The sequence below is a fragment of the Amblyraja radiata genome, chromosome 17, assembly GCF_010909765.2.
Source record: "Amblyraja radiata isolate CabotCenter1 chromosome 17, sAmbRad1.1.pri, whole genome shotgun sequence".
Taxonomy (NCBI): domain Eukaryota; kingdom Metazoa; phylum Chordata; class Chondrichthyes; order Rajiformes; family Rajidae; genus Amblyraja; species Amblyraja radiata.
Genome location: NC_045972.1, coordinates 10,103,483 through 10,128,712, shown reverse-complemented (window position 1 = coordinate 10,128,712; position 25,230 = coordinate 10,103,483). Strand labels below are relative to the sequence as shown.

The window sequence follows — 25,230 nt, the reverse complement described above, 5'->3', positions numbered from 1 at the left end:
GAACGAAATACCTACGGTATTGAAAATCATTGCACTTTACCGACAATTTAATGATAAGAAAATTATTCTTGCTTACGACTTGCTCACGGCATGAATTGTACTTAGGATTGAGAATCTTCTCAAATTATTAAATAATAAATTTCTTCTTACCCCAGCCAGCAAGCAAAGGACCGAGGGCATCATTGTCAGTCGAGATTCCAGATGGCTAAAGCAAAACAAAAAATAGTAATCAAGCACATTGTTACTTGAGAGAATGTTTAAGATACGTAAGATAACTATATCGCAACCTACTATAGTATTTTGTAGATCTCCCAACTGGTTTCTTCCTTCTCGGTTAATACAGCAAACTTATCAGCATCAGAAATCTGCATCTTTCAAATATACGTTATGAAAGTTGAGTTTTTCTCAAGCAATTATGCCACAGCAAGCAGTACAGGCTCCGCAGCCAGAGAATTTAAAACTTTTTCACAGATCAATTATAAAACACTAACTGTACCAATGCTAGACTGACACTGTTGGCTCAGGCAGCTGAAATTGCACCAGTGCTGCTGTGCGTCCCTCTCTCTCTCTCCAAGTTCTACACACAGAAATCACAGGCTGTTCTAATGAAATCATTACCGCATGGTGTGTACGCCCAAGCTTCCTGCCTGCAGTGTGTGTTCAACCTTTCTCAATGTGGTGTTAATGTAAGCAGTATTCTGCTATGTAAATTAAAACTGAGGGGACATTCATGTTATTTCCAGACAGACGCCCTTCCCTACTATGAATGTTTTATTCATACTCACAAAAGCACCTTTATTCTGAATGTAAATGAATGGCAATGAAGTGGCTGCTCTGCCCCAACCAAGCTCTGCAGCTCAGAGTAAAGGAAACTGATCATGACTAATGTTTGGGTATTTACATTACTTGCACAGTGTTGTGCCAAAAGAACTTGGCATATTGTCTGGGATGAGCCATTTTGCACTGCTTTTACAAAATCTTTGTAGAAATTGTGAATTCTCCTCCATTAATTAGCTATTAATTCCATTGCATAAGATTAAAGTTTTTAATAATATATTAAACTACCAATTTTATCACTGCTTTTTGCTTATGACCTTAAAGAATGAATCAATGGCACAGATTTTATTAATCAAATGTTTGAATGCTTGCCTGCCATCCAAATTTCCAATTTTGATTTCAAGGAAAGGACAGACGTACTTATGAAGCACATTTTGTGTTTCTTTCAGGATATTCCAAAGAACGTTATGGCCAAATAACTAATACTGAGACAAAATCTCCATTGTAATGTAGGAAAGGGAAGATATTTAACTTTTTTTCACCTTCCATCACAGTGAGGAATGTGGAGGAGTCACTGTGATGGATGTTTATGTTAAAATGTGTTTTGTGTGTTCAGTTGCTTTTTATTTGTATGACTGACTTGGCAAATGAAATTCCACGTATGTTGAACAACATATTTGGCTGATAAAGTATTATTGTGAGTGTAATTGATTGAGAAAGGTGGCAGCCAATTTTCAAACAACAACAATGTGATGATGTCCAGAATAACTTTTAGTGAGGCTAGTTAAATATTGGCCAAAATACATGGGATAATTTCCTTTGCTCTACTTTGAAATTGTGCCCTTTACAACAACCTATGGGGGGGGGGGGGGGGGAACAACTCATTTAAAAGACGACACTTCCAGACTTGCATGGAAGTGTCAGCCTGTTTTTGTACTCAAACCTCTGCAGTGGTACTTGAACCCACCACATTAGAGGCTATCCCAGTGGTGTTGCATTCGTAGAACATGGTCTATATTGAGATTTTCTATAGTGTGTAGCCACGTCATCTGAGCTTGTATTCAGAAATGCAGCAAAAGGATTGTTTATTAATTTCCCGCTGAGTTACTCCCAGCATTTTGTGTCTACCCGATTTGAACCAGCATCTACAGTTCTTTCCTACACATATACAATTAGTCAGAGATGACTGAACAATAAGTGGGATCCACCTGATATCTATATTCAATCAAGTTTGTACATTCATACATAGAGGGAAATGCAGTGCCAATCCAAGTGGTAGAAATAATTCCTAACTCAACCCCTAGTATTCAGCTAAATTATGCTTTTGTAAATTAAAGGGTTTTACAAACAGATATTTATTCTTTCATCACATCTTTTATCTAGAATTTTATGGCAATCCCACAACTAAGCATGACTAAAGGGTTGGACATTTTTTTTACATAGTTTTATATATTTAGAGGAAAGCTGCTGAATTAATGAGATGAATGAAAAGATTAAAATGTCAACATTCATGAAACTTGATCATGGACAGATAAGATCTTGGTCTATAAATTCAAATAAAAAACCATTGCAATGGTTATGCCAATGCTATTATGATGTTTGCGTTAAACACAAATTGCTGGAGGAACTCAGCAGGTCAGGCAGCATCTATGGAGGTAATGGACAGGCGACGTTTTGGGTCGGGACCGTTCTTCAGACTATTTGTGTTGTTTTGTCTTAAAGGAACTTCCAAAGTACTGGAACATACTCTGCCTGTAAATGCGTCTCATGGAATATTTAATTTCTGAGTCAGTGTTTAGTTTAGAGAAACAGGCCTGTCGGTTCACCGAGTCCACACCAACCCGCAATCACCTGTACATTAGCATTTTTTAATGGAAGCTAATTAACCTACAAGCCTGCACTTCCTTGGAATGTGAGAAAAAACCACAGCACCCAGAGAAAACCCATGCAGTCACAGGAAGAAAGCGCAAACTCCGTAAAGACAGCAACTCTACCGCTGCGCCACGATGTGCCAGTGTTTTTTTTAAACAAATATTACGTTAACTAATATGCCCTTCAATATCAAGCATCAATAAAATTGAATTTGCTGTTTTAAATTAAAATTCTAACTATAATACCATCATATGTTAAGAAAAAGATGTTTTGCATTAATTGAATCACAATTTTGTTATCCTGGAAGTTCATCACTTTAAATGCTGATAATTTGGAAAGATTATTCAGGGTAATATCACATTCGCTCTTGCTTTTTATTACTTCTGAAGCCATGTTAGCACTTTAGATATTCAGACAAAGAATCACTTTTTTTAGATTTAACACAGGTGTTGTTTCTTCAGTGAAGATATTACAGTCCTCTGCAGCCTTTTGTAACAGAATCGAGTTGCCTGTTGTACAAAGAAGTAATACTTTGTCAGAAGCTCTGAGAGTCACCAAGACGTTAACACTTTTTGACAATAGTTTCTTGGAATCATTATCCACACACCACAGTCCATCATTCACACCGGCAGAGAGCAATCACTAAGCAGCTGTTTGTAAGGTTGATATCAGCACAACATATTTTCGAATGACTTCAACATAGAGCTGGAAAATGATTGGAGACTTCTCGTTTAAGAAGGAACTGCAGATGCTGGAAAAATCGAAGGTAGATAAAAATGCTGGAGAAACTCAGCAGTTGAGGCAGCATCTATGGAGCAAAGGAATAGGCGACGTTTCGGATCGAGATCCTTCTTCAGACTGATTTCGGAGGGGGGGGAAGAAAGGAAGAGGCAGAGACAGTAGGTTTGTGGGAGAGCTCGGAAGGGGAGGGGAAGGAGGGAGAAAGGAAGGACTACCTGAAATTGGAGAAGTCAATGTTCCTAGCCCTGGGATGTAAATTACCCAAGCAAAATATGAAGTGCTGCTCCTCCAATTTGTCCTGGGCCTCACTCTGGCCATGGAGGAGGCCCAGGACAGAAAGGTCGGATTCGGAATAGGAGGGGGTGTTGAAGTGCTGAGCCACTGGGAGATCAGGTTGGTTATTGTGAACTGAGCGGAGGTGTTGAGCGAAGCGATTGCCAAGCCTGTGCTTGGTCTCACCGATGTAGAGCAGTTGACACCTGGAGCAGCGGATGCAGTAGATGGGGTTGGAGGAGATGCAGGTGAACCTCTGCCTCACCTGGAAAGATTGCTTGGGTCCTTGGATGGAATCGAGGGGGGAGGTAAAGCGACAAGTGTAGCATTTCTTGCCGTTGCAAGGGAAAGTACCGGGGAGGGGGTGGTTTGGGTGGGAAGGGACGAATTGACCAGGGAGTTACGGAGGGAGCGGTCTCTGCGGGAAGCAGAAAGGAGAGGAGATGGGAAGATGTGGCCAGTAGTGGGATCCCGTTGGAGGTGGCGAAAATGTCGGAGGATTATATGTTGTTTGTGACGGCTGGTAGGGTGGAAGGTGAGGACAAGGAGGACTTGTCCTTGTTACGAGTGGGGGGATGGGGTATGAGAGCGGAGCTACGGGACATAGAGGAGACCCTGGTGAGAGCCTCATCTATAATAGAAGAGGGGAACCCCCGTTCCCTAAAGAATGAGGACATCTCCGATGCCCTGGTCTAGAACACCGCATTCTGGGTGCAGATGCAGCGTAGACAGAGGAATTGGCTGTAGGGGATATAGCCCTTACAGGAAGCAGGGTGGGAGGAAGTGTAATCCAGATAGCCATGGGAGTCAGTGGGTTTGTAGTAGATGTCGGTCAGTAGTCTGTTACCTGCGATGGAGACGGTGAGGTCTAGAAACGGTAGGGAGATGTCAGAAATGATCCAGGTGAATTTGAGTGCCGTTTGGAAGTTAGTGGTGAAATGGATGAAGTCAGTGAGTTCTACATGGGTGCAGGGGTGCATTAACTTTACCACTAACTTCCACCTTGGCCTCAAATTCACTTTGATTATCTCTGACACTTCCCTCCCCTTTCTGATCTCTCTGTCTCCATGGCAGGGGACAGACTATCAACTGGCAACTATGACAAACCCACCAACTCCCTGAGTTATTGGACTGCACTACTTCCCACTCTGCCTCTTGCAAAGATGCAACCTCCTACTCTCAATTTCTCCATCTCCAACGCATCTGTTCATAAGATGCCCCCAGAGATGATGCCTGACACTGAGTTACTCAAGCAATGGTGACCTTTTTTGTAAAGCAGCATCTGCAGTTCCTCGAGTACAGAAATTAACAATAGAATAGGGTATTGTTCCAATTTATAAAAGATGGTCATCAATCATCCTGCATGTCTGCATGAGATTCCTCAGGAGAAGATAACATTAATTTATCCTGCAGCCTTCAAACCAAAACAAAATATTCCACTCTTGGGGGAAAAATGGGATGGTAATTGCTGGGACAAACAGATATTGTTTCCTTCTTGGCATGTTGCCCATAAAAATTATTCAGTGTAACTGACTGCTCTGAATTCTTACTGACATAAATGAGCTGGACACAAGAGGTCCCCTTGAACTTACATCTGACAACAACTGAAATGCATGTGAAATCCATGTCAAAGAAACAGCTTTCTTCTTTGGGGTTTGTCAGTTCATTGTTTCACGGCTGACTGAAAAATCCGAGCAAATATACAGACAAAGTAAGATAACTAATAATTACTGAATGCACAACAGAATGAAACAGTTTCCTACATACATCATGACTGGGTGCTGTATAATGTACAATATTGCAAAACTAAAGAGAGTGATGACCACCCATAGGCATCCCTTCACATTGCACAACTTATCCTCAGAGTTAAAAATGGAGATAAAAAATTTTAAAGCTAAAATTTAACAAAAATCTGGATTTAATTTTTGTTTTAATATGTAAGTTTTAAACGTTTCAGTTGTAACTTTATAGACTTTTGAAAATTTCACATTTCTTAGAAATGGTATTGGACACAGACAATTATTTTTAGACATTTCTTTCCAGAAATGTAAATATAAATGTACAGCTGAACAAATGGGCTGAATCCTGAGCTCCCGCACTGGAAGGTTTTTCGACAATTGCCTGCTGTCAAAGGTCTTTGAACTGCTTGGGAATATCTCAGATAATCAGAGAAGTGTTGGCAATATAAAGATAAAAATATTGATTATTTAAAATAAAGATTTTTTTAAAGTATTTGCATCAGATATAAATTAAAAACAGTGAATAAGTAAAAAGTGGTATACTAAAAAATACATCTTTGGCGATCCTGCATGTTGTTATCTGACCTCAAACATATTCCTGACAACTACGATGGATGTACAGGCATGGAAAACATGGACTTGATGAATCCATTCAGTGCAGTGTCTGGATTCTCTGCAAAAATGGCACAAATTGAATTGGTTTAATTCAAGCTTCATTAACGATGTTTTCCCAAAATCCCATAATTTCGTTTGAAGAATTAAGGCATCAAATATGGAGGAAACAACAAAAAAATAATCTATTTTGTATTTTACCAGTTTTTTTTAATTGTTGATAAGTGAGGTGAAATTAAGAGCAGATTTTAAATTAAAATTTAATGATACTGCGCCATCACACCTCACATTCTTGAAAATTTTTACATGAATTGGATGGGAAAGGCAAGTGTTACGGTTAAATTTAAAATGTATATAATTTTCATAAGTAGAAAAATCCAAAACATTTTATCCAGCTATCTGTTACAAAATGTCTGACTAATAAGACAGCAATTGAACTTGGGTACTAAAGTATGAGAAAAGAATTTCCCATTTCCTTTTGCATGTACCATAAGTGGAACATGTCCCACGAGTCTTGTACTTAGGAGTGTTTACTAATAATCAGCGATAATTTTCTGCAAAATACCAAACTCAAAAAGAAAATGTGATTGTAAGGAAATTAGTTGTTTAGAAACTTACATTTCAAAGAACAATTTTCAAGTTGATAACCACAGATGTTAACTTTTAAACTATCCACTTCAAGTATTCTGGAATTCCTCATCCAATTCTCTGAGGTATTATTTTTTTTATTTTTAGACACCACATCGTTCATTCTTGACCACAAAGCATTGTTACCAAGATGATTTTTCCCCCCATTGAAAATTAGAGAGTATAGAAATGTCAATTCAGGAGCCAGAGAAAAAAAGTGAAAAACTAGCCTGAATCTTCCATTAGGAAACTGGGCATATTCTGGATAGACTATATCTCTTCAGAGTTGCTGCCTGTCGGCTGAGTTACTCCAGCATTTTGTGTCTATCTTCGGTGTAAACCAGCATCTGTTTTTCCTTCCTACACACTCCTGGGCATATATTGGGTTTAGTTGCCCTTTTCTTCATGGCAAATGTTCTACAGGGTTAGTAAATGGCAAAGCAAATTGCTAGTGTTGGAAAAGAAAGCCTTGCTTTAATAATTCAAATTTCCCTGTGCAGATTATCACTGGGAGCACGAAGGAAAGGGATTTGAAAGAGAAACAAAAAAGTTGCAACTCAAATTATCCGAGCCAGGGAAAAACATATCCATTTCAGTACAATTCAATATGCACTCCAACAATACTGAAATCATTTAGCATAAAATCTTCCTCGTAGAAAAGCCTAAAATAAGATAATTCATGAATGCATAACTGAGAAGTTTTGATGTTATCCATACAACACAAAGTCTTACTGTGTCTGTGCTAACTGGCCAGTGATTTTCCACCTCAAAAACCAATGGTTAGTAAATTGTGATCTAGTAAGCACGAAAAAAAATCTAACCAATGTATTTCAGATCCTACATTCATTTTGCTGCCTTATTCATAAATAGATCACAATATGGGGCATTAAAATCATGATTACAGTGGCACACCCATTACACCAAACCACCTTTCCTCAATAGTCCACACTTTTAAACAAGACTCAATGTGTCTTTTGTTCATTGATGCAGCCTGCACAACCAATACATTCCACAGTCTACCATATCACCCACAAAATCTGGTTCATAATAAAGCTTCTGTAACAGAAAACAAAACTTCAATGTTGTTTACCCTGACAAATATAGGTAAAAAAACGACGTGGCGGAATTCAATTGCTTAATATCAAGCTGGAAAAAAGCCTTGGAAAAATCAGCCTTAAGAGCTCAATTTTTTTTCTGTTAGATTGAAATTGAAAAACATGGTCTTCAATTTTAACACATGCTTTCAAAATGGAAATCCACCACCAATCTGCATATCACTTACATCTAAATTATAAAATACAATCTGTAAAATGCAATTATAAAGTTGAAATACAGTAAAAATTCCAAGGGAGTAAAATTAAAACTGTAATCGTCCTTATTTTAACTTAAGTTTATAATCAATATGTACATTCCTGTTAAAACTGCAAATTGTACTTTTCCTTTTTTTCCCCTGATGCTTCAATGGATGCTATATGGACTCTGAAGAAATGTAATACCACAAAATACTACCACCATGAACTAATCGGAACGTGGAAAGTAATGAATACAGGTATTTTATTTATTTTAAAACAGGAAAATGGTTGATAAAATTACTTGAATTTTTCAAAAATAACGGAAGTACTGTAAATAGTGTTCAGCAAAATTCTTATGGACATCTGTACTCTATATATTTACATAAGATGAACAGTGACCCCATATTAACAATTTACAGACTGAACGTTTAAATTAAAACATTGGGTACCAAATACAAACTAAATGATATGGATCTGCTGAATACAAACCTCTCACCTAACAGGCTGAACCGTCAGCCAACCAATTCTTCTCACATTCATTCACATATAATTCGCTCTGAGGGGGTTCTTTGCCTCAAATTACTTCAACACAACAATACACTCATTGCAGTCTGTATCTACAATGCTATTATTTATTAATCTCTCTCTCTCGAAATCGCTAACAATTATCATTTTATATCCAAAACTGGAAGTCATTATGTGGAGCAAATATTCAGATTAATTGGAACACATTGAAAAATTAAACATTTTAGGTGTACATTGGTCAGCATTTAACTAAAATTATTTTGAAAATTTAAAGAAATAAAAATGCTTTGAAAATCCACTTGTATTGACATGTAATTATAAAGTTCTATGCTATATGATACCAGAAGTTGCCCAGAGAGAAACAAAAAACAGAATTTATGAGTGTGCCCATAAAACGACGAAATTAAAATATTTTTCAAAAGGCTGACAATAAAAACAGTAAAGATGAAGTGCAAACAATCATGTAGAAAATGAATTAAAATATTGATGAAGTGACAAAAATGAGTGAGAAATCAAATATCAGTTAAGGCAGGAAGGAAAAGAAAATCGGGAAAATTGATCAAAATAAAGTTTTTCAAAATACAGGGACTCGTATTCCGAAACATGGCAAAGCAATCTTTCTTTTCAGCAATAGGACCTGCTTAGGATTGTCAGGTTGAGTGAGTTGTATACTTTAGATGTCTTTCTAATTGTAACTACAAACCCTACCATTGATGCTTTTATTGGCTGACCATGATAATGAGGAGAAGTGCATTATTATTTGAATGGCTTAATTTCTCTACTGTTAATGTCCAAATTATTTTAACCAAAGAATGAATTTCTCTTTAAACAGTTGTATGCAATCTGTCACAGGAAAAGTCGTGACCTGTGCCCTCCAGAAATGCCTCCTCCAAGTGGCCAAAGGGTTACTCCCAGTTGTCACAATCTGGATTCTGTCCATCAAGAGAAGCAGTGGGCATGATCTTCACTCTTCAAAGAGTTCCCTTTTCAAAGAAAATACAGACAGAGAGCCTTGAACCCTATTCATCATGGGGCATTGTGGAGAATCCTTCTCATACTTGGCAGTCCTCAAAATATTCTCCATTCTATGCCTGTTACATGAAGGTTGCCGGAGGAAATAGTACAACAACAACATTTAAAAGACATTTGGACGGGTGTATGGACTGGAAAGGTTTAGAGGGTATAGGCCTATCGCAGATAAATCGGACAAACTCAGCTGAGCCGTCTTGGTCTGCATGATCAAGGTGGGCTGAAGGGCCTGTTTCCATGCCAAATGACTCGATGACCATCTATCATAGAACTATTTATAGTGCAGTCTGGGGTCAAGCAATTTTTCATGACACTATAATGGTCTTCTCAATCTTTCTCACTGCGATGTTGCACCTCATTAGAACAAGCTTCCTATTGGAGTACAGACAATGAACAGGATGTATAAGAAGCTGCTCAACCCATGCTATCTCCCCACTGGAATCATGGCCGCTCCAACTTCTGGCATCAAGTTGCAATATACAGATAATGCTTGCACATGGATGATTAAATGCACCACAACATCCAATACATGAGCACAGACACTGGATATCCTCAAACTAAGCACAAAGTTCATGCTCCACTAGACAGCAGTGCACCCCCCCCCCCCCCCGGTATGACCAAGTTTTGGATTTACAGCAGGCTACTTAAAACATTTGAGAGATGCCACCAATGCTGTCTTCATACAAACCACTGAAGACATTGGCAGCATAAATGAACTCATTAGCATCTCGCTGACCAACATCCCCCAGCATCAAGATTCTAATTTTACTCTGCCAGCTCCAACAGATGAGCCACACTGCATTCACGTTTGGCACCAAACCCCTGAAACAAGAATTTTACTCCTAACTCCTTCAAGTAAGCAAGGAAACACTCCAAGCATATTTCCAAAGCCTTGAATCCCTAGCTTAGTGGAGAAGAAACATCCAGATATGCATTGAGAACTTCATGTCTCCTTTTTCAGATCACACATAAACCCACCAAAAAAAACAAAATGTGGCACCCAATTACCTAATCTATTAAGCACCTTCTATCCCACATATGCATTCCACATAGACCTCATGGGCCATCTCAGAACCCAGAGATTGGATACAAGTAGGCGACCCTTGATTGCAAAGGACTGCTTATGGTAGTGAAATCGTGAAAGTGCTTGATCATTACTTGCTAATATCCTGCAATATATTTGTGAATAGATATTGGCGATATTGTAATATCGCTGAAATGACAGTACTCAGGAGCAAAATTGAGGATACTATAGATAAAAATACAACAGTTCTGATAAGGAGTCTCAGACCTTCAATATTAACTGTTTCTCTTTCCACAGATGCTGCATAGCTTGGCGAGTGATATTGTTTCTATTTCAGATTTCCAGAATCTGCACTTTTTTGATATTCATAGACAAAAAGACAGTCTCCAGGTTAAAAAAATGGAATCATAAAAAGCACATACCCAGACCTACAGAAGTTGTCTATTTAAAACTAGAGTAGTATATATTGAGGAAAGGTAACAAATAAAGGAAGATGAGGAGGGTGGATAAACCATAACATATTCTTGTATATTTCAATGAGTTTTTAAATGGTGCAGTCACTATTCTTTCATATAAAACACAATTTGCTTTCCTCTACAAATAGCAATTGGACATCTAGATGAATACAATATGGTGGTGCTGATCATCAGATGTTACTTAGAGATCAATATTGGGGATTGTTAAGAAATCTGCTCAAGGCAAATAAAAGCCAGAAGAGTTATGTCACCTTTAACAGAATATTATGATTTCCCTGTCTAGAGATGAATTTAGATTGCTTGAATTGCTTTATTTATCATTAATTCTCTTATGAGGAGATAATGTTTACAATATTGTCCTGCCAATAGAAATATTAGAGAATGATATGCCTCAGACTTTTCACAATCACCATTTAAGGTCATGGACCAATATTGGTATGGTCTGGTAGCAGGAACCTCTCATGTACTAAATGGTGTGCACTGCAGGGGCCCAAAGGGTTCTATAAACAGTAACAACAATTTTATAGAACACAATACTATGAAAATAACTATGTTATTGAATCAACTGAGCTTTCATTTGTTTAGATGCACAATGAAGAACCATTCCAGTAGTTCTGTACATATTTCCAATTGCATGTTAGAAAGTTCAATATTCATTTGCATAGAGATCAAAAATGAAAATGATGTATTTCTTTTAAAACCATTGAGAAGAGAGTTTAGAAACAAATGAACATAGCTTACTTGGTATAAAAACCTTTGGTTGAAATGTTGCATAGCTCCTTGCAATTGATTTCTTTGGGACTGCCATTGCTCAAAGTTTCGAACAGATTCAGCTGTCGGACGCTGCCACGTGGTTGTCCTCGTGTTATGGTCCACATAGTAAAATCTGCCACGTTGATCTACTCGCTTTTCCCAACTTTAAAAAAAATATCAAGAATGAGAACAAAATTGCAATTTTAAATGTTTGCTTTTAGTTAAATACCTCAATATTTTGCTTCACAAACTTGGGCTCCCTTCCCCACCTGAAATTGCTAAATTGGCGAATCATGGTAAAATACCAAGCAGATCTATTGCAAAAAAAAAGCCAATGCAATGGATCTTGTGAACCTTGGCCAGCGGTACCTTTAATTTGCTGCTGCTTTTTGAAGCAGCCAACATTTGCAGTGATTGCCTGGGGAACTATAGATAGACACATTAATGTTTGTAACATTAGCAGATCTTATCAGAAGAATGGAACAAAAAATAATCCTGGATACCTGTAACCAGCTGGGCTCCATAGCCTGCTGCAGGGGTAAAGACTACAAAAGGAGAGCTCATTATCACCATTAACTGAAATGGCAAGAAAGATTACAACGAGAACTAATTGGAGTATAGTATTGAAAAAGATTACTGCCCCTCCAATTCTTGAGAATCACTGAATTTAATTGCTCCCTCACTGATGGCTGTACCTTCAGCTGCCAAAGATTTCACATCAGTTACTGCTAATCCATTTTTCTCCTTCGCTCTTCCTCTAATGTTGTGTATAATGTTGTGGGAATTACAGAGACATGGGTGCAAGAGGGCTAGGGCTGAGAACTGAATATTCAAGGGTATACCTCCTATCGAAATGACAGACAGGTGGGCAGAGGAGGTGGGGTAGCTCTGTTGGTGAGGAATGAAATTCAGTCCCTTGCAAGGGGTGACATTGAAACAGGAGATGTGTAGTCAGTATGGATAGAACTAAGGAATTGTAAGGGGGAAAAGACCCTAATGGGACTTATCTACAGGTCCCCAAACAGTAGCCTGGACATAGGGTGCAAGTTGAATCAGGAGTTAAAATTGGCATGTAGCAAAGGTAATGTTGTGGTTGTTATGGGCGATTTCAACATGCAGGTAGACTGGAAAAATCAGGTTTGTATTGGACCCCAGAAAGGGACTTTGTAGAGTGCCTTCGTGATGGATTCTTAGAGCAGCTTGTATTGGAGCCTACCAGGGAGAAGGCAATTTTGGATTTAGTGTTATGTAATGAACCGGACTTGATAAAGGAACTTGAGGTTAATGAGCCATTAGGAGGTAGTGACCATAATATGGTCAGGTTTAATCTATAATTGGAGAGGGAGAAGGGTAGATTGGAGGTGTGTTACAGTTGAATAAAGGGGACTATGGGGCCATGATGGAGGAGTTGGCCAAAGTTGACTGGAAAGATACCCTAGCAGGGATGACAGTGGAACAACAATGGCAGGTATTTCTAGGAATAATACAGAAGGTGCAGGATCAGTTCATTCCTAGGAGGAAGAAAGATTCCAATGGGAGTAAGGGGCGACCGCGGCTGACAAGGGACGTCAGGGACAGTATAATAAAAGAGAAGAAGTACAATGTAGCAAATATGAGCGGGAAGCAAGAGGATTGGGTAATGTTTAAAGAGCAACAGAAGATAACTAAAAAGACAATACGAGGAGAAAAGATGAGGTACGAATGTAAGCTATAATGTAAGGAAGAATGTAAAGGAGGATAGTAAAAGATTCTTTAGGTATGTGAAGAGGAAAAAATTAGTTAAGATCAAAGTTGGACCTTAAAGACCGAAAAAGGTGAATTTATTATGGGGAACAAGGAAATGGCAGATGAGTTGAACAGATACTTTGGATCCGTCTTCACTAAGAAGGACACAAACAATCTTCCTGATATAGTAGTGGCCAGAGGATCTGGGGTGACGGAGGAACTTAAGGAAATCGACATTAGGCAGGAAATGGTGTTGGGTAGACTGATGGGACTGAAGGCTGATAAATCCCCAGGGCCTGATGGTCTGCATCCCAGGGTACTTAAGGAAGTGGCTCTAGAAATCGTTGATGCGTTGGTGATAATTTTCCAATGTTCTATAGATCCAGGATCAGTTCCTGTGGATTGGAGGGTAGCTAATGTTATCCCACTTTTTAAGAAAGGCGGGAGAAACAGGGAATTATAGACCAGTTAGCCTGACATCGGTGGTGGGGAAGATGCTGCAGACAATTATAAAAGGCGATGAAATAGCCGCACATTTGGATAGCAGTAACAGGATCGGTCCGAGTCAGCATGGATTTACGAAGGGGAAATCATGCTTGATTAATCTTCTGGAATTTTTTGAGGATGTGACTAGGAAAATGGACAAAGGAGAGCCAGTGGAAGTAGTGTACCTGGACTTTCAGAAAGCATTTGATAAGGTCCCACATAGGAGATTAGTGGGCAAAATTAGGGCACATGGTATTGGGGTAGAGTGCTGACATGGATAGAAAATTGGTTGGCAGACAGGAAACAAAGAGTAGGGATTAACGGGTCCCTTTCAGAATGGCAGGCAGTGACTAGTGGGGTACCGCAAGGCTCGGTGCTGGGACCGCAGTTATTTACAATATACAACAATGATTTGGATGAAGGGATTCAAAGTAACATTAGCAAATTTACAGATGACACAAAGCTGGGTGGCAGTGTGAACTGTGAGGAGGATGCTATGAGAATGCAGGGTGATTTGGACAGGTTGGGGGAGTAGGCAGATGAAGTTTAATGTGGATAAATGTGAGGTTATCCACTTTGGTATCAAAAACAGGAAGGTAGATTACTATTTAAATGGCGTCAAGTTGGGAAAAGTGGAAGTACAGCGGGATCTGGTGGTCCTTGTTCATCAGTCTATGAAGGTAAGCATGCAGGTACAGCAGGCAGTTAAGAAAGCAAATGGCATGTTGGCCTTTATAACAAGAGGAGTCGAGTATAGGAGCAAAGAGGTCCTTCTGCAGTTGTACAGGGCCTTAGTGAGACCACACCTGGAGTATTGTGTGCAGTTTTGGTCCCCTAATTTGAGGAAGGACATTCTTGCTATTGAAGGAGTGCAGAGTAGGTTTACAAGGTTAATTCCGGGGATGGCGGGACTGTCATATGCTGAGAGAATGGAGCGGCTGGACTTGTACACTCTGGAGTTTAGAAGGATGAGAGGATATCTTATTGAAACATATAAGATTGTTAAGGGTTTGGACACGCTAGAGGCAGGAAACATGTTCCCGATGTTGGGGAAGTTCAGAACCAGGAGTCACAGGGATAAGCCATTTTGAACAGAGACGATGAAACACTTTTTCTCACAGAGAGTTGTGAGTCTGTGGAATTCTCTGCCTCAGAGGGCGGTGGAGGCCGGTTCTCTGGGTACTTTCAAGGGAGAGCTAGATAGGGCTCTTAAAGATAGTGGAGTCAGGGCATATGGGGAGAAGGCAAGAACGGGGTACTGATTGGGGATGATCAGCCATGATCACATTGAATGGCGGTGCTGGCTTGAAGGGCCGAATGGCCTACTCCTGTACCTATTGTCTATTGTCTATTACTGCTTTCGGTGCTCCTTGACATCTGTGAGACCAAGCGTAGACTAGCCCACCGTTTCACGAATCCTTGTGTTCTGTCCGGCAATGCCTGCTGGAGCTCCAAGTTGCTGATTATTTTAACTTCCCTTCCCCATGCTGACCTTTATGTCCTTGGCCTCCTCCGTTGCCAGAGTGATGCCACACTCAAATTGGGGGAACAGCACCTCATAATCCATTAGTGTAGCTTACAACCCAATCATATGAACATTGAATTTTTCAATTTCAAGTAAACCCCCCCTCCCCTTTCCCCACCCCCACCCTGATGCATACACATTCTCTCACTATCTCCCAACATCCTAGCCACCCTCCTCCTTTCCTCACCTCTGTATGCTCATCCCCCATCCCCTGAGCTCCACATTTTCCTTCTATAACCCCTTTTTCCTTCCCCTTCCTCTTCCACCCATCCTTACCTCTGGTTCTACACTTCATTTGTCTTCATCTTTCCATATTTGACACCATTTTGTCTCCTTTTCCACTCTACCCGTTATCACTTACTCCACTCGTTAGCCAATCATTCCCCCGCCCCTTACTTGTTTCTACATATCGCTTGCCATGTATTGCCCCAACCAATCTTTCATTTTCAGCTTCCCACCCCCCCCCCCACCCCATCAGTCTGAAGAAGGCCCCAACACAAAATGTCGTTTGTCCATTCCCTCCACCAATGGCACCTGATCTGCTAAGTTCCTCCAGCACTTTATTTTTTGCTCAAGATTCCAGCATCTGCATTTTCTTGCGTCTCACACTCCTTAATATCTCCAAATGTGGCCCAGTTTTGGCTTAGGTGATAACGCACATTAAGTGCCTCGGGATATTGTGTTACATTAACTTTATTGTAAATATGCAAGTTGATATTTGTGTTTCTTTTGACATAAAAATAGGCAAATTGGTAAAAATGTAAAGGTGATGCCGGAAAGAGATCGGACCTGATAATTAGAAACTGCAGATGGAAATCTACAAAAATAGAAAATGTTGGAAACACTCTGGAAAACAGACAGCTTCTGCGGTTAAAGAAATAGAAAAGGATCCCAACCTGAAATGTTAAATGTTTCTCCAACCAAAATACCAAATATGTAATAACACATTTTAAACTTAATTAGTATATTGTAATTAAAGAACAGGGTTTTTATTTTTGTTTTTTTACGACATCAGATTATCAGGATGCACAGGTGCTGGTAACTCGAGATACCAGTAAAATCTATTTTACTTTATGCTAAAAAGGTATTAGGATGAAAGAACAGAATTCCTTGTAATTCCAGATATAATTATAATTTGCTTTAAAATTCTGTGTATTTCAATGCTTTATTTTACCCAAAATGTTATTTTCAAAGCCACTGCAGTGGTTTTAATAGTCAAGTCCATGTTCGCTTCTTGTTCGAGCTTTATCAATGGGCATGGTTAGCAAATTACTGCATGCAGTGAAAGCAAAATTATTGCGCTCGAATCACACTCAATCTCAATCATCATTGAGAAAATGTGCAGGTAATTGGAGCCCAGCTGGTAACAGCTATCCAGAATTATTTTCTGTTCATTCCGCGGATAAGATCAGCTAATATCATAAAACCCAATGTCCCAATTCAAAGCACCCCAAGCAAAGCTTGGCAGCTGAAAAAAAAGTAGCAAATGTTTCTAATACCAAACACAGCATGGGGTGGCAAACCAAGTCGTCCTGTAACTTTGAAATGATGATAAAAAGATAATGCAGTAATAAGTTTATGTTGCATTCATCATGTGATCCATTTAAACAAAATGCTAGCATCTAAACAAGGACTTATTCAGTTTAGGTTTTTAAAAATTCAGCATGGCCTGTGGCGGAAACTGAAAACAATTTAATTGGAAGCCAAGCAAGCTGGTTTTAGTATTCCTCATTGTGGCTGTTTTCTCCATCGTTGTAAAAGGGGATATGGGGAGAACAGGATGGGAAGAACTCTTAGTTCTGGCATGTAGAGTGAATATGTGGTGCATTAGCCATACTTCCAGTACAGCGTGTGACTGTGAACGGACAAAGAAAGCACCAACACATTCATGTTTTGGACCAAAGATCAGCAATGTAGTTCAAGGTGGGAAGGGTGCAGGGAGATCCTCAATTTTCCTTTTAATGTGATAATTGTTTTATAAAACATGGATATGTTGAGGGACTCATGATCCCACTTTAATTCATGGGATGATTTTGAAGCAGGATTTCAGTGGTAAGACAATTTCAAAAGTGTGCACTACTTTAAACAAAAGATATGTTGAAATTAAACTCCTTTTGGCTAGATGACCAGAACATACCCCGGAGGCAGAGGTCTCTCCCATGTGGTCGTTTTGGTGTTGTGGTCCACATAGTATACTCTTCCAGAAGGAAGCACTCGCTGTTCCCATCTGTAAAAAGAGCCAGAGGTTACAAATATTGCAATATTAAATGGTCTTCAATATTTCTGATAACTAATCTGCATTGTTGCGACACAAGGTAGACACAACATGCTGGAGTAACTCAGCTGCACAAGGCAGGTTAATGGCTCATTGTCCTAGATTACAGGAGTAAGGTGTTGAAGCATAATATTTCACTGCTGGTGAAAAAACTGGCATTAAATGCATCATGAATATTAAAAAAAGATCTGTCAAATTTAAATCAATCACTCGTCCCTTTTTTCCCCTCAAGGAATGGTGTTTTGAAGATTTTTTTTAAATGTATCCTTTCCAGGCTAATGATATTTGCAATTTGATAATCTTGTACATTATTAACTAAACAAATAAAATTATCATTCATTTTGATTTACAAAGATGTTCTGATACATGTCTTTTACGAGGTCCGCCCTGTTTCGATGGATGCAATCAACCCGGCTTGCACAATCAAATAAGATCAAATAGAACAAGTTGTCCAACAACTTTAGGCTGTGCACGCCATACGCAAGAAGAAGAAGATACATGTCTTCTGTAAAACCTAGTAGCTAATTAAATCCAGTTCTGAAAAAAAGACAAGGTAAATATTGGAATGATAGAATCATATAGGTTGAAATCAGGTTATTCAGCCCAACTTATCCATGCTGAGCGGAGGGCAATCTTCTGCATTAATCACATTACCCAGCACTTAGTCCTTTGCACTCACCACCTAAGAAATGCAAGTGCTTGGCTGGGTAGTTCTTAAATGGGTCATCAGTACTATAAATATTGATGACCTATCATCATTCACTCGTTTAGGCATTGCATTCTAGGTACTGACTGCGATCTGGCTGAAGAAAATCCCCGAGCCCAAACAATCTCTTCCTCCTTACCCTGAACCTAGGTCCTCTCGACTCGATAACCTCTGAAGTTAGGACATTTTTCTTGAAATCTTAATTTAACTCCCTCCAAACACCACCACAAGATCAATATTTACTGTCCTAAGTTCTCTATCTATCTCTTTTAAAATAATGAATGAACTTCACTTCAACATTGGTTTATAGAAAATATTTTCAGTTATCTTTTGGGAATCTTTTCTTTCTCTAGCATCCACGTCAATTCCATTTCAATATGTTTGAAACCATGCCAATGAAACTACAGGGAGCACCATCGACTGCCTTATATGGTCTTTTCTGACCTAGCAAGAGCCTTCAATTCTGTCGGCTTAAAGGAAAAGGGGAGAATTTGGATGTACTCAGAAAATCATCTCCTTTGAACATTTGTTAAATGATGGCATACAAACTCTAACTAATGATTCACCAATCCCAGTGCCGAGTGGGCTAAGCAAGACTATGTCATCACCACAACCCTTTTCACCACAACACATACCACTCAAATCCTACAACTTCCTGTTGGATACGAGTTAATCCTCAAGATGAATGGAGTCTGTTCAATCCCTATTCCCTCCTTTGCAGAACAAAGATCATTCAAGTCTCATCCAACAAGTTGCACAACATCAACATGACAAGAGATCATCAGGAAGACGGAGGAAATGTTTCAATTGTGTTCTCAAAGTCACATGATGGGAATTTCAGCCCCTTGCCCTTCAAAATAAATAAGTATCTAAGACCGCACTGAGAACCTCAGATTGACACAAAATGCTGGAGTAACTCAATGGGTTGAGGTAGCATCTTTGGAGAAAAGGAATAAGTAACGTTTTGGGCCGAGACCCTTTTTCAGAGAACTTTGGAACCTTAAGCCTCTTTTCTGCTCTCTTGTACATTCATTAAAGATCACAAGGTAGACAAAAATGCTGGAGATACTCAGCGGGTGAGGCAGCATCTATGGAGCAGAGGAATAGGTGACGTTTCGGGTCGAGACCCTTCTTCGTCTGAAGAAGGGTCTCGACCCGAAACGTCGCCTATTCCTTCGCTCCATAGATGCTGCTCACCCGCTGAGTTTCTCCAGCATTTTTGTCTACCTTCGATTTTTCCAGCATCTGCAGTTCTTTCTTAAACATTAAAGATCACACGGTGATTTTGTTTTTAGAACAACCATGGAGTTATGTCTGGTGTCTGTTTTTTGTGGCAGTTTGTTTTTCCCTAAATGGCTGCCACAATTCATCAATGCAATACAGACTACAATTCAAAAAATACTTCATTAGCAATATAGCATTTGGAACGGTGAAAGGCATAATAAAAATGCAGGTTCTATTTTTGTCTTATTGCATCCGAGTTTTCACTCTCCTGTTACTGCCCCATTGAAAATTCAATGAAAACAAACACAATGTGTCTTAACATAACTCTTCATAATGCTATCACTGAATTGCTGAATAGATTAACTGACTTGTTTTTAAAGCATTAATAATATGAACCACATGTTGATTCACTTTAAGATTGACCACATTTGAGGTCAAAATATATTCCAGACTGAAAATCCTTCACTGAAAAGCTTCTTGCTTGAGGACCAATTTTTCTAACACTAACAGTTTGTAAATGGTACCAAGCATGGAACTGAAAACTTCCTTGTCTGGGTGCATAAAAGGACTACTGTACATCATTCCAAATTTTAAACTTTCCAAACATTGCTTTCTTATATACATTTTTTCTGAATTTATAATCATCATTCTAAAAGGTTTAAGGCATGCAAATTAATACATTTGCACATGATAAATTGAACTTATTTAAGTTTTCAAAAACATTATGTGTCAAATTACAAATAATTACAAAATGTGCTACGTTTACTGAAATACAGGCAAAAAAAGTGCTGGAAATATTCAGCAGGCGAGGCAGCAACTGTGGCAAGAGAAACAAAGAATTATTCTGTCTTTTTTGCCTGAAATGTTTACTTTATTTCTTCCTTTACTGATGCTGCCTGAACTACCGAGTATTCCATCTCGAATAAAAGCTGAATCAGTTTTTATTTCAGATTTGAACATCTGTAGTATTTTGCTTTGCTTTGCTGACTATATTGGTTTGTGAAAGCTTCTAAAATAGGTTATATTTTCTGAAACATTGTTGCTGAAAAGTTTGCAGCTTCGGACTAAGTTACTAGTCTAGGTAATTTGCTCATAAATGAGGATGAGAGCAGTGCTTCATTTCTATATATTCATTCATTCATCTCTATAATACTAAAACTATTCCTACTGTTTGTGTTTGTGCCGACGATGTGTCAATCTGCTTTTCCTATCTTCTTCCAAACGCTAGGCCACAACCTTCCCATTTTCACATATCCTACTCAAATTTTTCCCGTCATGGCGATAAACATCTTCCCGTCGCATTCCCACCTACATTTCCGATGATATTAACCTTTTAAATTTTAAAAACAGTCCCAAAAACACCCATTTCAGAAAAAAAAAACCCAAGTGACAAACACAATGCACTCACAAGGCAGGACGGGACACTCCGGGAGGGAGGGGCACTCCAGCGCTCGCAGTGAACGAGGAGTGACGGCGGCTGCCAGCGCCCGATGCCCGACACCTGGTGGGGAGGGTGATGCCAAGGGCTGAGCCCGGGGCCTGGGCTGGAGCCGAGCCTGGTGCTCGAGCTGGAGGGAATGGGAGTGAGCACGGAATGGGAGTGAGGGGAGGAAGATGAGGGAAATGAGGAGGAGGGAGATGGTGTACGGAGTGGGGTGGTAGAGGGAGATGGGAGGGGTGGAGGAGGGAGATCCCCCTCCCTATCTACCCTCACTCCCACCCTCTCTACCCCCTCCCTCTCTACGCTCGCTCCCCCCCATTCTACCCCCCTCCCTCTATCCCCCTCCCTCTCTCTCTCTCCCCCTCCCTCTCTGCTCCTCTCCCTCTATCCCCCACCCTCTACCCTTCCTCTCTACCCCCACCCTTCCCCCCTCCCTCTCCCCCACTGCCCCCTCCCACTCTGCCCCCCCCCCTCCCACTCTGCCCCCCCCTTCCTCTCTACCCCCCCTCCCTCTCTAGGGATTGAAGAGGGAGGGTGAAGAGGAAGAGGGAGTGCTGGAGGATGAGGATAAATGAGCCACGCCTGCGCAGTTGGGGGCTATGCATGAGTGGTGTAATATTGCATTGGGGGAATGGCATGCGTAGGGGGAACTGGTGAGCGTTGGGGGAGCAGACCCAACGGGTGTGCACTTGGTCTAGTATTCATTTAAAGCCCACATTGAACTGCATTTTAATTTGTTAACACAACTCTTAAAAACATCCTTCTGATTAATTGCATTGGCAGTTCTAAGGTCACCACAGAAACCTTTAAGACAAACAACACATCTTAATCTGGTAATGGAATAATCTATTTAACTATCCAGTATTACTGATGGGACTGTAGAAATTAATTAAGTCACACTGAAAATAATGGAATGTGGTATCCAAAGGCTGAAAAGGGGATTTGGTTGCATATGGTGCTGCAATGTCAGGATAAAATGGAATAAATCTAATCCACATTTGCTTTTGGTCATAATCAACAGCAAATGCGTAAACCAGTCATGACTATGAAGGAAACAAATATTTGGGCAAAGGGCAGTCAGAATGACTAATCCATCCGTCCATTCGTTCTGCGTCACATTAGCTCAGTAAATACACTGGTAAACTGATGAAAAATCTAGACTGGTCCAGGAACCAAGCTGGCTGGTTATCTTCGATGCTGCCGCCCAGAGCTAGAAATACAGCAAAATAAGGATGCAAATGCACAGGATTACTTTAGGGTAGCAAAAAAGGATTCAAATATTTCTGCTGAAATTCAGGGGAACTATTTTTTCAAACTTTTAAGTATAAATATAAAGTTATTCTACTAATATCAAAATATCATTTGAAATTTCTTCGTGGTGTCAAATTTTCCTCATTAAAGTCTCCAATACCCCCAATTTTTTAATAAAATTATAGACATAATATCAGAGTTTAATTACCAAAATGTGATAATAGGGGGGGACTTTAACTGTGTTTTAGATTCATATCTAGACAAATCAGCAAAACAAAAGAAGAGTAATTTAAAATCTAAGACTAGCGAACTTCTTAATACATATATAAAAAATACTAATATAATAGATGTATGGAGATCTGCTAATCCAGTTGGAAGGGAATACTCGTTTTACTCTTCGGTACATAAAACTTATTCAAGAATTGATTATTTTTTAGTGGATATGAAATTAATGCCATATACAAACAACCCAACATACCACATTAGTAGTATCTCAGATCACTCTCCGTTGACATTTTCAGTAAAATTTGAGGGAATGCCGGGTAAAAAAATTTTTGGGAGGTTTAATACCTTTTGCAAGGCTATCAATATTTAAAACAACAAATGAAACTTTTTTTCGATACAAATGATATACCAGGTACTTTGACGTCTTTATTATGGGAAACTTTTAAGGCATTTATGAGAGGAATTATAATTTCATATCAAAGTTTTCAAAATAAAAAGAATAAGACAGAACAAATGTTGTTAGAACAAGAAATCAGGGCGTTAGAGTTAGATAATGCCAAAGATTCCACGACAGATAAACACAATAAGATAATATTACTGAAATTTAAACTTAATCGAATTTTATCGGCAAGAGTAATAAGACTATTCCAAATTACAAAACAGGAACATTTTGAGTTTGGTGACAAACCACATAAGCTTTTAGCTCGCCAATTGAAAAAACAAGAAAAGGAAAATACTATAACCAAAATTAAATCAGAGAAAGGTGATTTACTAATACTACCTAAAGATATTAATAATAGATTTGCTCAATTTTACCAAAACTTATATACATCTAAAATTAAAATAGAAGATAGTAAAATAAAAAAATTTCTAGATAACTGTAATCTTCCAATACTGGACCTTTTGGAACAAGAGGAACTAGGAGCTCAAATTACAATCAAAGAAATAGGTGAAACAATAAAATCGCTGAAAAATGGTAAGACACCGCCAGATGGTTTTAATAATGAATTTTATAAAGAAATTCATGAGATAACGACCCCTTATTTATTTAATTTATACTCCCATGCTTTTAAAGAAAACAAACTACCTGAAACACTAACAGAATCAACTATTACGCTTATTCCAAAAAAAGATAAAGATTTAGAAGATCCGGGCTCATACAGAGCTATATCACTTTTAAATACAGATCAGAAAATGTTAGCAAAGATTTTAGCAAGAAAATTAAGCAAATATATTAGTAAATTGATAAACCCTGATCAAACGGGGTTTATACCCAAAAGATACTCATTTAATAATCTGAGACGCCTGTTTAATATAATGTACTCGCATAAAGTAGAGGAAGAAGATATATCAATTATTTCTTTGGATGCAGAGAAAGCATTTGATCAGGTAGAGTGGCAATACTTATATAAAGTAATGCAGAAATTTAATATGGGAGAGAATTTTATAACATGGGTAAAATTATTATATGATAAACCGATGGCAAGAATTTTAACTAATAACATGTTATCTCAAAAATTTCAACTATCAAGGGGTAATAGGCAGGGATGTGCATTATCACCCCTGCTATTTGCCCTTATGATAGAACCCCTGGCTGAAAGTATAAGAATTCATCTTAATATTCAGGGCTATAATACCAGGGACTCAAAGAATAAAATCTCATTATATGCAGACGATATACTTTTATATATTACAAAGTCACAAACGAGCATACCAAATTTATTAAACTTAATAGAGGAATTTGGGTCTTTTTCTGGATATAGAATAAACTGGAATAAAAGTGAAATCATGACATTAAAACCTCAAGAACCTACACACTTATTGAAGTTCCCCTTTAAAATCGCAACAGAAAAATTTAAATATTTGGGTATTCAGATTACTAGAAAATATAAAGCATTATTCAACGCTAATTTCATACCTTTATTAAATAAACTTAATACGCTGATTAAATTTTGGAAAACACTTCCTTTATCATTATTAGGTAGAATAAATGCAATAAAAATGATCTTCCTACCACAATTACTATACCTATTTCAGTCTATACCAGTATATATACCAAAATATTTTTTTTTTAAATTAGACTCTAATATTACTAATTATATTTGGGACTATAGATCACATAGAATCACAAAAAAACACTTATGTAAACCAAAAGAGGTCGGGGGACTTTCACTTCCGAATTTTATGTATTATTACTGGGCAGTGCATATTAAGAATATGATTTATTGGTTGGATAGTTCTACCCAACAGACAGAATGGATAAAAATGGAGAAGGAGGATTGCCATCCGTGTAATATAGGAACGATCCTCCTCTCCCCAAAAAAACTGAATAACACAATATATAAGAAGAACCCAATTATATATGGTACAATAAGAATTTGGAAACAAATAAAATTATCTTTAAAATTAAGAAATCTATCATTGTTAATGCCAATAGCGAATAACCCTTTATTTAAACCATCTCTTATTGATAAGACATATAACCAATGGGAAAGTCTCGGAATTAGAAGGATCGGGGATATGTACGAAATGGGAAACCTACTATCATTCCAACAATTACAATTAAAATTTAAATTGAAAAACAACCAATATTTTAAATATCTTCAGATTTGCGATTTCATGAAAAAATATA

The 25,230-nt window shown here is 38.5% G+C and overlaps 1 protein-coding gene across 6 annotated transcripts in view; it reads right to left on the bottom strand.

Moving 5' to 3' along the window:
• wwp2 (WW domain containing E3 ubiquitin protein ligase 2) overlaps positions 1-25,230 on the bottom strand; it is a 176,423-nt gene that overhangs the window by 42,816 nt on the left and 108,377 nt on the right. For 4 of the 6 annotated variants that reach the window (XM_033035734.1, XM_033035733.1, XM_033035735.1 and 1 more), the window contains 3 exons: positions 17,614-17,703; positions 11,729-11,903; positions 151-205 (listed from right to left, as the gene is read on the bottom strand). In XM_033035734.1, the coding sequence (XP_032891625.1) occupies positions 151-205; positions 11,729-11,903; positions 17,614-17,703 (320 nt within the window). Of the gene's footprint in view, positions 1-150; positions 206-291; positions 583-618; positions 722-11,728; positions 11,904-17,613; positions 17,704-25,230 lie in introns of those variants that run through there. The other 2 variants (XM_033035738.1, XM_033035737.1) reach the window with 2 other exon arrangements.